Source organism: Lissotriton helveticus, chromosome 2_1, assembly GCF_964261635.1.
Source record: "Lissotriton helveticus chromosome 2_1, aLisHel1.1, whole genome shotgun sequence".
In the NCBI taxonomy this organism is placed as follows: Eukaryota; Metazoa; Chordata; class Amphibia; order Caudata; family Salamandridae; genus Lissotriton; species Lissotriton helveticus.
Genome location: NC_136059.1, coordinates 1,126,502,895 through 1,126,520,500, shown reverse-complemented (window position 1 = coordinate 1,126,520,500; position 17,606 = coordinate 1,126,502,895). Strand labels below are relative to the sequence as shown.

The following is a 17,606-nucleotide window of genomic DNA, read 5'->3' as shown; positions in this document are numbered from 1 at the left end:
GCAATGGTGGGAGGAGATTACGCTCAAAGCGGAGCGTCGGGTCCAACGTAATAAAAATCCCTAAATACTTGAAACCCGAGTGGACCACCTGAATCGGATGTCTGCTCGGCAAGGGGGGCAAGACCCCCGAAAGAACATATACACAGGACTTGGTCCAGTTAATAACAAGGCCCGAATTGGCTCCAAAGGAAGCAAGAACGTCAAACAGAACAGACAGAGATTTACGCGGGGAGGTGAGATATAAAAGGATATCGTCCGCGTAAAGCGACACGCGGTCCTCAAAGTCCGGAGACCAGCGGATCCCCTTGAGGGAAGGTTCCCACCGAAGCCAAGCAGCCAATGGTTCCATGGCGAGCGCAAACAGTAACGGAGACAAGGGGCATCCCTGACGGGTACCCCTACCAAGGGTGAAAGGAGCCGAGACCCTACCATTCACCACTACTTGCGCCAGAGGTTCCGCGTACAGTAACTGGACCCAACCAATAAACTCAGGCCCAAAACCAAATTTTTCAAGAGCCGCCCAAAGATAAGGCCACTCCACCGTGTCGAAGGCCATGGAAGCATCCAACGATGCCAAAATGGCCGGCTCCGTCAGAAGCCCCGCCCCCGCAATCGCGCCGTGAAGACGACGCAGGTTCAGAGCCGTGTTGCGATGCGGGATAAATCCAGATTGATCCGGATGGACCAAGTCACTAATGACCGTCAAGAGACGGGATGCCAGGAGTTTCGCCAATACCTTGGGTTCAACATTTAGCAGGGATATGGGCCTGTAGGAGGAACAAAGATCACGGGGTTTACCCTCCTTGGGGATGACAACTATTGTGGCCAGTCTCTGATCATAAGGGAGAATACCCCGTTCCCGGGACTCCAGAAACATGGCGCGAAGATACGGAGCCACCCTATCGGGACGCAACTTGTACAATTCGATCGGCAACCCGTTCGGGCCCAATGCTTTGCCCGAACGGAGGGAACGGATGGCAGTAGCTATCTCATCAACCGTAAAGGGGGAGTCCAACGCCACACGGTCTAAATCGGAAACAATGGGCAGGGCTATATCACGCAACAAAAGGCGAGAGTCAACCACATCCCTCTCAGACACAGGGGTATACACCACACGGAAGTAATCGGCAAACCGGTCAACTATTCCAATCGGGTCCGTTACACTCACACCACTCGCAGACTGAATCACGGGTACCACACGATTAGCTCTCTCCTTCTTATCCAGCCATGCCAGCAATTTACCCGCTTTGTCACCCACATCATACAAACGACCCTGTTGCTCCCGAAACATCACTTTGGCGGCATCTGTGACCATGGACTTATAAGCAAATTGTTTCAGACCCAGGGCATGGAGCTTCTCAGGCGTGACACCAGATTCCAAACCCTCCTCCAATGCAGAAATCTCCCCCTCAAGATCAACCACCTCTCTATTTCTCGCTCTCTTAGCCTCAACAATAAGGGAGAGGGCCTGCCCACGAATCACGGTCTTAAAGGCCTCCCATAGGGACACAGCGGAGGAAACCGACCCCTCGTTATCCAGAAAATACGAGTCAAAGGACTTAAGCAAAAGGGTGCGGGTCTCGGGGGAGGTGAGGTACCACGGATTAATGGGGGCCACCCGGCCCACTGCCTCCACTCTAACCTCAAAACGAAGCCAGAGCGGAGAGTGGTCAGAGATACCCCTGGGCAGGTGCACTATCTCACGCACCGCTGGGGACTGAGCCGCAGGCATCAGGAAATAATCCAGCCGAGACAGACTCCCATGGGCCCCAGAGTGAAAGGTGTACTGAAGCTGCGTAGGATGCAAAAGCCTCCAGCAATCCACCAGGCCAAAGGTATCCAAAAATCCACCCAACCACTGCTGAGCCGCAGGGGTATCCCTAGGGGGGTGGCGATCGTGGAGACCGGAGACTACCGAATTAAAATCACCAGCCAGAAAGAGAGTACTATCAGGGAGGTCCAACAAGACACGGCCCAAATCTGAAAAGGTAGAAGTCTGCAAGCCGGGGGGCACATAAACAGTTAATAAGGAGAGGGCACGGCCTTCATATCGACCCACAAGAACAGCATACCGCCCCCGATCATCCTGAATAACATCATCAATAGCCAGGGGGAGGGAAGCCCGGACAAGGATACCCACACCCCTGGAACCCGAGGTAAACCCCGAATGCGCTACGAGGCGATAGCCCCACCTATTCATTGCATGACAAACATTGCCTATCAAATGAGTCTCCTGCAGGAAAACAATGTCAGGAGATAAACGTCGTATACATTTCAACACCACACTTCGCTTGATACGATCTCCCAGACCATTAACGTTCCACGAAACAAATCTCAACCCGCTACCCCCCATCCCACCCGAAAAAGCCCAAACCCCCCACCAATGAGCATGACCATAAAAAGCAGTCCAGATACAGAATAAAGTCGCCTTGAACACAAAACACACAAACAACAAACTTCCCAACCACCCACCCCCCAGGTAACAAGAAAACACCCCCCACCCTGCACCCCTGCAAAAAGCTAAAAAGCCACCCCAACCTGCAGTGTGCCTGTCGCCCAAGAACCCCTATTCTACACAAAGACCCCGGAGGAGGAAAGGCTCTGTCCCACCCGTCTCCCGATCAAACCAATGACGAGAAAAAGATCATACATCAAAACACATGTGAGGTAGAGGAACATAGGCTTACATCCCTGGAGAAGGTATACAAAACAAGGCATCAGTCAAAGATAAAATGTTCAGCTCTCTACGCCACCTTCAGCACCGCCCGGGTGGGCTTCGGACTCAGTCTCAGGAGGTCGATGAGGCAGGGAGTCTAGCCAGTCATTCACAGCATCTGGCCGATCAAAGAAGAAAGTACGATCATTATACTCCACCCGCAACCTGGTCGGAAAGAGCATTGCGTAACGCATCCCCATGTCCCTAAGACGCTTCTTGGCACCATGAAATCCCATACGCTGCTTCTGGACCTGTTGGGAAGAGTCCGGATAAAAGTTCACCGTGGCATTCTCAAAGGCCACCGGGCCCTTCACCCGCGAGGCCTGCAGGATAGCGTCCCGATCTCTATAGTGGAAAAGCTTTGCAATAATAGGTCTCGGCGGGGCGCCTGGCTTGCCCTGGCCCCCTGGAACACGATGTGCGCGCTCCACTGCGAAAAATTTACTAAGGCCAGACGGAGAAAGGTGGTTCTGGATGAGGTCTTCAACCAGGAGATCAACCGAGTGGGGTTCTGGGTTCTCCGGCACACCAACCACGCGAACATTACAGCGACGTGCCCTGTTCTCAAAATCCTCCAAGCGCCGGGTCATGAAATCGTTCACCCTACGGAGATTGCCAATCTCCGTCTGAATATCAGAGACGTCCGTCGTGAGGCTGGATGATTTGATATCCAACGACTTCACCTTTTCGTTCGTCTTGGAGAGATCGGCTCGAATCAAATTCACCTCAATTGCCACAGTGTCAAGTTTGTGGGCCAAGGTTTCGTACTGTTGGCCTATGGATTCCCTCATGCCAGAAATGGCGCCCATGATGTCCTGCAAGGAGGGCTCCGTCGATGCATCCACTACTTGATCGGACGCAATGGGACCGGGCAGGGCAGCTCCGGGGGACCCTTTAGAGTGGGTATAACGATCCATAACATTAGATTGAACCGGACCCCCGCGCAGAGGTGTCTTCGTCTTGCGCGTCTCTCGGTCCCCTCTGCCCGCCATTTTGAAGATGCGTCACGAGTAAAGTCACCAGGGTCGACGGACCGGGCACCAGAAATGGAGGCCCCGGGACCAAAGGACTACAAGAGGGGTATCACCAGGATAGAGGCAGCCCACTCCAGGAACAGTGCAGCCAAGGGCCAGACAACCCACTCGTGTCCCGGCCGCAGCTCTGGCCCGACCCTCTCACCAGTGTCCCAGTCTGAGGCAGAAACGAAACCGAAACTTAAGAAGGGGACCCGCAAGACCAATCCCCCTGCCGTTGTTGTTCAACTCCAAGACGGCCACCGAACCTCACCCAGTCCCGGGCGTACTTCGAGGGTGAAGCCCAAAAGTTCAATTGAACATAATTCAGGCACCCGATGTCCAAATCAGTTTCTGAAAGGTCCAGGTAGATCAGCCCAACGTCCTCTATATGAATCCTCGCAAAAAATCAGGATTAAAGCAGGATATTAAGCCGGGAGCGGCGGGGGTCCGGAGAGCGCTGTGCTCACGCGGCCATCTCGGATGCCCGCCAAGCTCCTCCCCCCCAGAAGTGTGTTTTTGTTTAAGTGAGTACGGTAGGGCTTTGCCCGGGTGATCCCCCTCTCTGTACCTGTGGGCTTTGGCATTTCTGCCCAAGAAATTTGTCTCACGGATCGCTTCATCATCATACTCTGAAATTTTACTGCGAATAGTGGCGAGGTGCGATTTTAGGCCGGTTTGGAAGTATAGCATCTCCGCCTGTTGTATTTCTCTCTCTATACGTTCCAAGTTGGAGCGGATGGATTTTAACACCCCGGATTCTTTTGAAATGCAGACCCCCCGTATAACAGTTTTGAAGGCTTCCCAAATTGTAGAGGGGGAATCAACGGATTCAACGTTTGTAACAAAATATTGTTGGAGTTCCTCACGGACCTCCTCACGAAATACTGTGTCATGCAGTGCATGTGATGGCAGACGCCAACTGAAAGCTTGCGGCTTAGTTAAAGGTATGGTCCAGGTTAGCAGAACCGGGGAATGATAGGACATTGTGCGTGGTGTATGTTTGAAACTAGTGATCCAGGAGGCTACATCCTGGGTGACCAGCCAGAAATCCAGCCGAGACCAGGCGTTTTGACAGGAACAAATACATGTGCCCTTCTCGAGTAGCTGGGTTCCATAAGCACCAAATGTCTATGAGGCCATGATCCAGTGTGATGGTGTTGAGTACTTTGGCAGTTTTGGGGTGTTGCTACCTAGAGGTTCCTATGCGGTCCATTGAATCTTGCATGACTGCATTAAAATCTCCTCCCCAAATAATTGTATCATCTCCGAACAGAGTTATCTTGGACCAAATTACTTCTTCAGGGCCAGTATAGTGTCAAGGAATCTTTCTTTCTATTCATCAATATAATACTCAAGATCAGTCACTCCCTCCCAGAACAGCCTCCTCAATTGCTCCAAAAGCCGTTTTATTCTAAATATTGGAATCCCTTTTTGTTGGGGATCCAATTTCCGTCATCAATCTCTTGAGGGATTTCGGCTCCATGGAAGGACCACGCGATGGACGCAAACTGATGCTGTTCACAAATTGTGTCAGGCTAAAAACCGAAATCCCTCCAGAGATTGATGACAGAAATTGGATCCCCAACAAATAGGGATTCCAATATTTATATATTTAGAATAAAACAGCTTTTGGAGCAATTGAGGAGGCTGTTCTGGGAGGGACCGACTGATCTCGAGTATTATATTGATGAATAAAAAGAAAGATTCCTTGACACTATACTCGCCCTGAGGAAGTCCTTAGGGATGAAATGCGTTGGCTACGGCCGTTTTTAAAGAAGATTATGAATAAAGAAAATTGATACAAGACCTGCTGAATGGATCTGAAATGTTGTTATATTAGACCTGTTTTGATATTCAGTGGAGTGCTGGATCATTTTGTTTTGTCTAAAATTGTGGGATTTTGCCTAGGAGGCTTAGGGGTATTGAGCCTCAGGTCCCTGGCACCCTGAGAAAAAGACTAATTCTAACCCAATGATATGATAGGTGCTGTCACTATTGCCTCATACCCTGTTTCTCTTTGTGCTCAGGAATAGTGACTTGTGTATATATAGTGCTATGAAGTCCCAGTCTATGACTGAAAGCACTTTGAGTTTCTCGTTACTCAAATGGGTATAACTTCTGACATTTATCTGTTCCATGTTCTTCGTTGGTCAGTTTTTAAATCCAGGGGTGGGTCCTACGCAATGGCGGAGGAGCGCTGCCCCACTGGCTCAGAGCCAGCAAATGAAAAACAAAACAATATTTTACTATTGTTTTATGTTTCACTTGCTGGCTCTCAGAGAGGGGCGGGCTGAGGCATGGGAGGAGGAGGAGGAGTGGTATGTGCACTTCTAAGTGCTCATGTGTGTTTGGCCACCCACCTCAGGCCGGCCAAACACACATGTACACTTAGGTTTCTCCAAACAGGCAGTATTGAGCAGCCGGGCTGGAGAAACCCCACAGACTCCTTGACCTGAGCAGAGCATCTTATCAGCCCCCTCAGGCAAATCCCTGTGCTGCTCTCATAGAAGAGCAGCGCAGAGATTGCAGAGGGAGTCTGTGATACTGCCCCAGTGCCTGCTGGGACAAGGAAGTTCACAGATGCACGATTCGACACTGGAAGAGTCCAAAAGGTTATGGTGTTTTTAGGTTTCGTCCTGGCGTTGCAACTGCGTAGCAGTTGCTCCGCCCAGGCGAAATATAATGTTATCTCTATAGTGGGGACCTGAAACCGCCCCTTCTTCCATTGGCTAGCTCCATAAATGGAGGCTAGCCATTGGAAGAGATTGGCCGTCAATCACGTTTTCCCGTGAAAACGCGATTCGGGGACGTTTCTGGGTCTTTTTTTAAGCCCCGCCCCTTGTTGCCGTGTGTCCCGGGCCGCGCTGTGATTGGCTGCAGGCCCGGGACACCCCAGTGATGTCATTTCCCGGGCCGCGCTGTGATTGGCTGCCGGCCCGGGACACCCCCGTGACGTCAGCCAATCACAGCATGGCCCGGGACCTGACTTGTTTACTTCATTGCCTACAATGGAGCACACAACATTCTAATACATCTTGGACTCTTTTTTACGACTCCACATAAGGTGTGCCCACAGAACCGTCAGCACATTTTAATATTTGTTTTCAATTATCTGAGCAGCAAACCGATCGTAGGAAGTGACACAAATTAAAGGAGCGAGAAACCTCGAATCCATCATATTAGCTCACGCCTCAGCTCCCTTTATTACAGACATCCGGCTGATAATGTTTATGTCATTACGGGGCTCGGCTTTTCCTTTTTGTTTAGTTTCATGAAGACGTTTTATTAGAAGGAGCGCCAGGCACCAAATGTACAGTAGGCAGCTGCATGCTCGCGGGCAGGCCCTCCTGCTCGGAAAGGCACAAACCCTGCAATGTGCTCGCTCTTGCTTAATGCTTTCACGAAAGTAGGTCAGACGTCTCCCGTGCTCGAACAGCCCGAAGCTACGCTATGTAATTACAAAGCAGGGAGGCAGCGCCGACCCCTCCACATCACGGCTACACCTTGCTAGCGCCGAACTGCTGTGCTCAGCCCGCTCCCTGGGGGGCTCGCCGCGGGAGGGACCTTCTTGGCACTGAACGGCGGAGTGTGCAGTTCCACAAAGGCTGCAGATTACGCCCCTACGCTTTGATATTTACATGAATATTTACATGAATACATTTCCCGGCATCGAGCTATTAAACATAATAATAGCGGTGGATTACCAGCCGGGAGAGCCGTGGCGGCTTCTGTTATTATTGCTGGCACAATCTGATATTACGAAAATTAAGGCTTGGGAGGGGGGCATCCGCGTCATGTACTTTCCCCTATGGAGAATGTTAATTGGTGATGTTTCTCCCCACAGAGACATCACAAAGTTTTAACACAGAACTCTCATCTCAGGAGTATGGCCTGGTGTCCTTTGAACCCCTTCCTGCTGAATGACCGAGACTAGTGTGACCGAGAACCCGTTACATACAAAATATGAAAGACTACAAGTACCAGAATTCACTGCAACCTCACTAGGCACCGACGCGAAGTTTAGAAATTCTGAAACTGCCGTATCTAGGACAAGCAGATTATCTCTTCCTAAAGTTTCAGATGGCGGAAGTTAACAGCCCAACAAAATCACCCTTGCTTCTGAATGAAGGAAGTTGTCAGCTACTGTGAAAAGTCCCCATGGCCAAATCAAATGATGAAAAGGTGAGCTCTACTGAAGATATGAGGGTAAAAAGTATCAGACTGCCCACATGCGAATTGCAATAGAATTTACAAGTGAGAACAAAATTAAATAATGTCGTGAGAAAGATAGCAAGTACCAGAATGCACTGGGTCTCACTCTGGAATTACTTTGAATACTATAAATTCTGGGTTTTCAGAGACGGTCAAGTCGAGCTTGGTCCTTGACAGACTTTCAGGATATCCAAATATGTTAAATGTATGTTTAAGGAATATGAATAGAACTCATTTACTCTGTCGCTGGTTGTCCTGAAAACCTGGTGTGGACCTAGCTGCCTTCAACAGACGTAGGATACCCTGGTCATAAACGAGTGAAACCAAACTACCTACTCAAACCTGCTACACAATGCACTGCAAATTCCACCTGACTGCTAAGTACTCGTCTGAGCACCCCCTCCCCCACCCCCATTTTAAGTGCAAAACACCGAGCACAGATTAACAATTGTGGGTGCATTTTCTCCCTGGAATTGGTGATATTTCAATACAAAAAAGGTAATATTTTGCTATCTTAGACCAGAAAATAAATTTCTTATGCCATATTACAGTTGATAAGAAAGTAACAAGGGGACATTCATTTTTGGGCACGGAGAGCTCCTTACAATATTCATAGAAAAAAATATTAGAAGTGATTTAGATTGTACACATTAAGTCACTTTAATACTTCTTAATAATGTGTAACGTAATTACATTTGCTAATATACACTATGTAAAATCATAAGTACTTCCTAAAGGGTGTTATTATATCAAAGTGGTTTAATGTAATATTAGGCTAATAAACAATTAATGGGACTGCTGAACTATTTGTGACCTTGATTTGCCTTAAATCGAGTGGCATTTTGTTTGATCGTTTTTATTTTTTTTGCTTTCTGGTGATACATTCTATTTAAGTAGTTTTCTCTGTTTATGCTTTTGCTCTTTATATGCCCATTGTGTTATATGATGCGCACAGAGAGCACCTTAACATTAGAATGGCCTTGCAGCGATGGAAGAGTTAATGTAACATATCTATGATATTGTCGCGTTCGCGTCGCCCTCTTTGTCCACGCCCCGAGGCCCGCCTCCTGAGCTGCCCTTGCAGCGTCACTCCGCCCCTTTCTTCACAGCCTCACTCCTGCCTCTTGGTTCTCCTCTCTCGAGTCGAACGTTCTTCTGTTCTTCTCTTTCGTGTTCCCTTTCCTCGTTCATCTGCTTCTCCCCTGTGGGCGCCATCTTCCTCCTCTCACTCAATCATCCCTTGCTCTCATCTTGCCTCCGCCACTACTTGTAGCTCTCCATGCTTCTCTTCCTCGACACTGCTATCTCCCTCCATCCTCTGGTTTGTCCTCTTTCTCCTACCCATCTTTCTCGGTCTCCTCTCGTCGTGTATCCCCCTCCGTGTGCATCTCGTCTTGTTTCCCCTCTCTTCTCCAGCTCCTCCTTCCCTCTCTCTCTCCCTCCAGGCAGCAGCTCTTCTTATAAACATGTCTCTCCCTCAGGGTCTTCCCTTATTCCTTCTCACGCTCGTTCCTTTCTCATTCTCTTCTCCCTAGACTTCATTTCCTCCTTAATTTCTCTCCTGTTTCCTCTTCCCCTCCTTCCTCTCCTACGGATAGCCCGCATCCTTCTGCCCCTTCACATTATCTCGCTTCTTTTTCTCTTTCTTCTCTCCCCCCTTTCCCTCTCTCCTCAATGTCTCCTGTTTCTCTCCCTCTCGCCTTCTCCCAGGTTCCTGACCTCCCCACCCCTCATAGTATCGCAGAAATAAAACAATGCTCTGTGTGGAGAAAAGGTCCAGGTTTCTGCTCTGATGTCAGCAGACCTTGCACGGGGCCGCGGGTTTGTGGCCACCCACACTACGGGTCCCGTGGGTGTGTGTGCACGTGTTATGGTGCTAGTGTTGCTGCCGGACACTTGTCCTTCGTTCATCCTTGTAATCCCGCTCGCGGAGATACAAATCTCCGCAAGATGACTTCTTTTGAAGTAATGCGCCAAACAAAATTAATTCGCGTACGATAAATGCTCAAAATAATTTTTGGGAAGAGCATGCTGTATCCAGTTATTCTTATTGTCTTTTGATCGCAGAGGTCTCCCCTCGCCACTCAACAAAGCACCACAAAAGTGCTGCTATTTCAAATGTTGGAGAAACTGTTTGCTGAGACACAACTCCATTATTATTTTAATGTTCCACTCGTAGACGTGTTGTTGAAATAAATCCCCAAAACGAACATATGTTTTTAGACAATGAACCGGGCCTGTCTTAATGCTCTGTAGCATCCATTTTGTGTGTTGGGGCGGGGAGACAGGCGAGAAAGAGGCAGTTTTTCGACCTTCTCTCACAGCATTACATATTTATGATGGCAGATTACCCAGGAAAACGAATGTTCTGATTTTGGACAATTAGCATACTTACCTGGATATTGTTTTTGCAAGGGAAAGATTTTTTTGCAAATGTATATTATAACAGCGACCCCTATAATAAAAATGGTTGGGGGTGTAAGAACCATGTTGATCTCCTTCGTACGCATTTTTTTGTGCCCAATCCTGGAATGGCATTAAGCAAAAATTGCAACTTGAGAAGTAGCCCTTCGAAGCTGACATTTTGTACTTTGACGATTCTGATTACAGTGAAAACACATACATAAAAAAATTCATTTACAATGCCAATAGCTCTAACTTTTACAAAGGCGAAACCGTTGCATTTTAAATGCTTGTTTTGCATTATTACCACCCCGTGCATTCCCCTTCGGCGCTTCCACGCGCTCTCTCCGCCCGCCTACCACCTCTTAATTGTGTCGCCCGCCACTGTTGAAACCATGAAAATGTTCACACATAAGCAATCTGAAAACTTGCCAGCTATGCTTCTCAGAGTTTCTGGTTGCTCAAATTGGTGTCATTTCTGATATGAATGTTTCCTGTGTCTTCATTGCTTGATTTATGCTAGTGAGAGTCACTCATAGTTGTTGAATGTCACTCATAATTACACTGAAATTACGAAAATGTCACACATAGCAATCTAAACCTTGATAGCTTCGCTATATATTTACATTCGCATGCTGGAGCGAAGGAGGAGGTATATGGAAGCGTGCCTTGGGAGAATGGGAGCTGCTCTAGACCAGAGTCTCACAGATGGAGGGAGCTGTATATTTGGAGGCGGCGATCATTCGCTGAAGGCGGCGCTGCTCTGAGGCTTAACATGGAAGGGAGGAGCTGGGGGAGTGGCCCGAGTTATTAAGCAGGGTGAGGCGGGCACTATCGAGGACAGGATGTCCTGGCCCCCCAGACCCGGATTCGTGGACAAACGCCCCCCCCCCCCCAGTTGTAAACAGTTCCCAGTGGTCATGTGAGGCGCTGTCCAGGAATGAGCGCGAGAGGCCACGGGTGGCATCCGGCCTCTTGTTGTGATCCCACAATAGGCGGTGACGAAGAGGAGCCCGGGGCTCCATTTGGGAGCCACCCCTTTCTCCTCCACTGGACAGCCGCGGTTATAAACCGGGACACTGAGCGCTGCCAGGGACAAAGCCTTCCACCCGAGGCCGGAGCATCACTCACTGACTCCCTGCCTGAGAGCGATCAGTGACAGCAGACACAACACTCACTGAAAGCAGCAGTCACAGACAGCAGCAAGAAAACCAGGCAGCCAGAACAACAACAGGTGGAGAATACTGGGTACCTCTTCATTGAAACAACATATCCAGAGAAGACCCCCTGGCACCACCATTGTCTGGCCTGGCAGCATGGGTGCCCATCACCTGTGGGACCACTTGCAGGCCGGCAGCTCGGAGGTGGACTGGTGCGAGGGCAACTATAATATCGTGCCCGCGATCGCCGAGTTCTACAACACGGTGAGTGTCCCTCTCCACTGATGGGGCTATTTATGTGTCTGTGTGGACAAATCACGGGGGCGGAGGGGGTGGAGGGAGGGAGGGGGGTAATAGAGACTGCGCCGAGAAATGGAGACATGTCACACGCGGTAATATATCAATGCTCTTGTATTTTCCCTCTGTGGCACTACGCAGCAATAATAAGTCATGTGCTCGTGTTGACATTTCCCTCTGCTGGAAGTGGCACGTCACTAGACGACCTTTTTACCAGACTCGCTCGTGCTTCTTCATGCTAACATTTCAATGGCTTACTGCTGTTTTGTAACCGTTTTATATTGGTAATCAGTTTTTTTTCTTTCTTTCTTTCTTTCTTTCTTTCTTTCTTTCTTTCTCCACTCTTCCACTTTCTCTCCTCTTTTTCTCCCTCTCTACTCTTTCTCCCTCTTACTTCTCTTTACTCTTTCTTACTCTTTTCAGTTTCTAACTCTTTCTCGCCTTCCTTTCTTCCGCATGATGCTGATGCGCTGCAATAGATCCACACCAGAGTGCACAGGGTCACGAGCGGTGACCTCAGAGGGCTGTGCGCTGGGAAACAACCCAAGACGTTTACATTGTGTAGACTATCAACTGTTTATTTAGGGTTAGGGCTCGCGCAGGTTGAAGGTATCTTAACAACTATTTCTCGGTATTTTACTGCACATCTGATTATACGAAAGGAACATGTTAGGCAGGCCTCAAAAGCTGATACATACACCTTCTTAGCACCCATAAAATGCCCACGTGCCAACAACCTACACGATTTCAGTCACATGTTGTTTAGAGCAAACCTACCTTTGTGGTGAAAATGTTCACTTGTGGCAAAAATATAACACGTGTTTTATACAAACGTTTCCCCACAGTTGTGCGTCTTTTTGGAGCTACTTTCAGCCTTTCTAGTCGTAACATGGGGGAGGGGCGGGTGTTGCACTTGCACAGGCGATGCACTGACCTCAGCCCACAGGTCAGCGTTTGGAAATCCCCTGCTGTGAGCGCTCTATGACCATCCAGACTCGAGTGCTGGCGGAAGTTCAAACAATCTGCTAACTCAGCTCAAATGCAGCTGGACACGCGCTGCAGGAAAGCCCTTTCCGAGACAAATAGCCCGGCTGTGGAATTCTCTTCCTTAGCGCGTGTCACGGCCTTTCCATTTCATTTCGCTGAAAAAATCTAAACGAAGAATCGAGGGGGGCGAAACTCCATTTTAGTGATTTTTCAAAATGAGGTAAATACATTTAAAAAGTGTGAAAATTTGAAAGAAAAAATGGCATACGCTATGGTACAGGTAGACGTATAGTGTATAGGGCATAGTTAGACAAAGGGTAAAAGTAGTAGGGGATAGATACTTGGACTGAGGTACACAGGATTTGCCCGAGCGCAGTAGCGTGGCCTGTGTGTCATGGGTACTAGGGCAAAGATGGAAATAGCCCCTGGCTGCTGTTTGAATTATAAAATGCAATAATAATCGGAGTTCTGTTGGCCCCTCTGGGCCGCGGTGCTACTGTACCTGCTGCACAAATGGACACTACGCTCCTGGGAAGAAGGCGTGGTAAAGAGAATAAAACATGAGAGAGAAGAGAGTAGACGACAGCTGAGGAGAGAGTTAGAGAGGGGGAGGTCAAATCCAAAAACAAAATAAAGGGTGGAAACGGAGAGGATGTAAGAGATGTGGGGAATTCTGACAAAGGGGAATGACGGATCCGTTTGGCCCCGGAAGAAAAGGCTAAAGGGACCTTTTCGACTTGGAGGAGATTCGCTAGGCCTGAATGGATTTAACATCCTGGTATGCGACTGATTGGGGGATAATTAAAAAAAAACTTGGTTAATGGAGACAGCTGAGCTTTCCCAGCTCAGCTCACGTGCCCTTACATGTGTTTTACTCCAGAATCATATCCATTTTGTCATATACATTTCTGCCTAATATTCCATCTTTAGTGCTTTTAACCAATGCATTGCTCTGCAGTGCATGTATGTGATGTCCGGCCTCTGTGTACCTGTCAGCTGGTTTCATCTCTGTTCTTAGACCTCAGATACCTCTTTATGATCCAGCGCTTCGAAGCCCTTAAGGCCTGGGACTACAGTGGTCAAACTGGGGTTACAGGGCATTTTATCAATGCTTCAACATGAGAAATCTGCCAAACTCTGTGGTGCGAGTATATCTTCAGCAGGTGCATTAAGCCACTGAGGTATCTTTCCAGCTTGACGAGTCTTCCTCGAGATGGCTAAGGCATGACGCGACTGGCAACAGAAAGGGAGAGCAGAGAGGAAAGTGCAGTCATTATCTCGCCGCTATCACTCAAGACAGTGCCCACTTTGATGCATCACATGGCCATTTGGCACCCCCATCTGGCGGCGCCGAAGAGGTTTAGTCAGGGCGCCCATTCTTGCTAGCAACTGATATTGTTTCACGTTTGCTGTTCTGGATCGAAAACTTTGGCACAGAGGGCCCTTCGACTCTAAAAACTCATTAGCGGCTTCTTTGTCTGCCAGACACAAAGTGATCTCACGTATAGACGTGTGCTCGTGGCAGCTGGTTACAAAGGAGCACCTTGAAGGCAGGCTGCCTGACAGGGCCTGAATTATTCAGCCGCCCTAATGTAAAACCTCTGAAAGGGCTCCATTCAGCAGGCCCGGCCCGGTTTGTTTTTGGGAGCCGGCAGCTGGGTATACACAAAGGCCCTGCTCCTGGCCAATCAGCTCCACATTCTTTGGCAGCCCTTGTTGTTGTCTTTGGGAGCAGTCACGTGACTTTCGAGGACGAGCACTGCCCTCGTGGAAGTAGCCTGCACGCGCCTTTGTGTCAACAGCGGGGCCCTTTATACCCCGATGAAACAGCGTTGACCCTTTCTGTGGCACGCGCAAACGCGCGCAGTCACCTGGAGCATGCTGATGAGTGTATAGTAATGTAGCCCCAGCTGTTATCCTGTAATGGTCCCTGCTGGTATGCACTGTTTCTTCCATGTTTTCCTGGTGCTAATAGATTGTTTTATGATGTTTGTTAACCAGAACTTACTTCATGTTCTCTTGTAAAGTGCTCTGATGCCTTCGGGCAAAGTCTATGCTATACAAATCAACGCAAAAAAAGCGTCATAGCGTCGTATTTGGGGATGCAGTGCGCGCAACAAAATTCGTTTTATTTATTTATATGTTTACTTACCTGTAATCCTCCGTAATCCATAGATTACTACCCCCCACCGTGCCCCTCCCCCTCCCCACGTTACCGCCCGGCAGCTACTCCCACCACCCGCCGCTACTGTGCATAGGCTTCTGCGATTACCAAATAGTGATTCCTTAAAAATCGATATTTGGTAATCGCAAATGAAGAGTTTGATGCATGGGCCCCAGATATGATCATTCAAATAACCAGTAAGTGAATAAAACAACTGCAAAACTTCACCGAAGTAGACTCACAGACTTCAAAAGTAAAACATAGTAACTCTGTGTGTCCAGAGTGGCTTCATTGATGCAGTCTGTAGAAGGCAGGCCAGCTTTTGGTAAGAGCAATCTTCTGAGGTGCACGAAACTGTGAGGGAGATCCGAAGAGGTTTGTGGTCAGGGATCATTCACTGCTCAGCCAGGGACTGACCAGTGAATACAAAAGGGGCCCCGGCTGCCTCATTGTATTCACTAGCATCAGCAAATGTGCCAAATTTCTCTCCGCCCAGGGCACTATCTTAATAAGGGCCGGCTCTGGAAGACGGGTTCCTGTTATGGTGCAATTACCGCAGGCCATCTTTTCTACTTGTAGGAGGTCCTCTGTGTATAGCAGAGCTTTGAAAAGTGTCACATTTAGTAATCATGTTTTAGCCTTTCTTACGAGGTGTGACACGTAGCCTGTTGTGAGAGAGAGGTCAACTCGACCTTCAATGTGTGAACCTACTCTCGATTATTAATTTCACAGGTGACTTCTGTTGCTTTTATATGTTTTTATTTTTGCATTTTAGACTTGTACTCTTACCTTTCTCAAGCGTGACCGATATCCCGACCTCCGTATTACAAGTGCCAAAACATATAATGGACTCATAATACAGCGGACAGGATATCCGTCACATTTATGACGGAGTAGCCTGATCTGCCAAACTATAAACCAGGCCCTAAGGCCCACATGCATCAAGCATTTTAGGAGTCGCAAACGGTGCGATTCCTTAAAATCGGCCGTTTGCGATTCCAAAAGTGCTTGTTGGGATGCATGAAGCAATTTTAGAATTCGTAACATTTTTGCGAGTTCTAAAATTGCGATTGCTTTTAAGAAGTCGCAGATGTGCGATTTCTTAAAAGCAATGCATCATTACTTTTAAAAGTGCAAAATCGCAATTAGGGTGTCAAATTTACCGAGTGTTTGAACCACTCGGTAAATTTGGAAAAAGTGTTTAAAATGCTGAAAATGTTTTTTTTTCAACATTCATGTTTCACACACACATGTCCTTAGGACATGTGTGTGTGAAACATGATGCGAAAAATACATTTCAGGGGTGCATGGGGGGGTCCTTTGGACCCCCCCCTGCACCCATGAAATTTTCAAAGTGCCACTCGCAATTTGCTAATGCCTTCCCATTTACTCCTATGGGCCTTTTGGCCCATAGGGATCAATGGGAATTGCGAAAATTAACTTAAGAATTCGGTATTTATTTGGGATTCGGTAAAAATTGCGATTTTTACCGAATCACAAATGAATACCGAAAATAATGATGCATACCATTTTGCACTTCTTAATTTGCGAATCCTTATTTTTCGCAAATTAAGAAGTGCAAAATGTCTCAATGATGCATGTGGGCCTAAGTCTTAGTTGGCACATGATGCTGTCTTCTCGGCCGAACAGTTAGGTAAGAAGACTCTAGCTTGTGCAGAGCTTACTTATTGGGGTAAAGGCCTCACAACCTCTTCTAAGTGAGCCTTGCACTGGTTCTCACAAAAAAAAATCTGATTTAGTTGAAGGAGCTGTGCTTTTTTGTAGGAGAATTATGTCCTACTGCAACCTGAGCGATTGCCATTGGTAAGGCACATTTTAAGTGTTCCTACCATCCCGTAAAACACTAAGTTGACACAGTTATGCTCAGACTTGTGTCCCTGACTCACTGTGCCACAGGAACCAAGCTGCACCCATCTGAGGAGCCCCTAACAGGGTAAAACTGGTCTTGGATTGTTTGGGTTCCGGTTCATAGAGGACCTGTTTGGCAGTTCGGGCTGGACTATTTTCACTGGACCATGACCAAGACTGGTTTGCATATGGTTGGCTCTAATCTGAGGTGGTATGGTGGGCAAAAGAGCGATAGGTTGCAATGCTACGCTGAGCAATTGCCAGTGGTTAGACATATTGCAAGTATTCCTTCAATCACCTTTTATGTGTTCGGGCAATCTCTTCCACCCCTTCTTCCTTTCCTTTTAGGTACTATTGTCCAATTTGATTCTATAGTGATGGAACATTGATTGGCCGGTCTTCTTTTCTGAGAACTCACCAATGGGTTATGGGGCTATGGTTCTTGCCACTGTCAAGTGCCTTGTTTTTTGTTTTCCTACAGAAATAAGGCCGTCCACCTGTCCTTTGGCATTGCATACCTGGCCTTGATTCATTGAGGCTTTGCAGCACGCGGAGGCAATCACAGTGGCATGGCATTCTATGTAAAAATTCATTCATATTATATGACTTACTGATGAGTTGTTTAAGAGCCCGCTTTCCAACAGCCGACTCTGCCTGTGGGTGAGAGAAGAGGCCTTTTTGTCATTTAAACTGCTGCCTGCTTGTAGTGATCAATTTACATTTGCTTTTGCTCATCATGGTTGCTTATGTAAATAATCTGTTTTAATGTTCTGCTTTAATTC

The 17,606-nt window shown here is 47.9% G+C and overlaps 1 protein-coding gene across 1 annotated transcript in view; it reads left to right on the top strand.

Annotated features, from left to right (window-relative positions):
- The first annotated feature begins 11,267 nt into the window (after nucleotides 1-11,267).
- The window catches only part of ACER2 (alkaline ceramidase 2), an 85,933-nt gene continuing 79,594 nt past the window's right edge, over nucleotides 11,268-17,606 (top strand). The window contains exon 1 of the mRNA XM_078675960.1: nucleotides 11,268-11,771. Within this exon, the coding sequence (XP_078532086.1) occupies nucleotides 11,664-11,771 (108 nt within the window). The 5' untranslated portion in view covers nucleotides 11,268-11,663. The remainder of the gene's footprint in view (nucleotides 11,772-17,606) is intronic.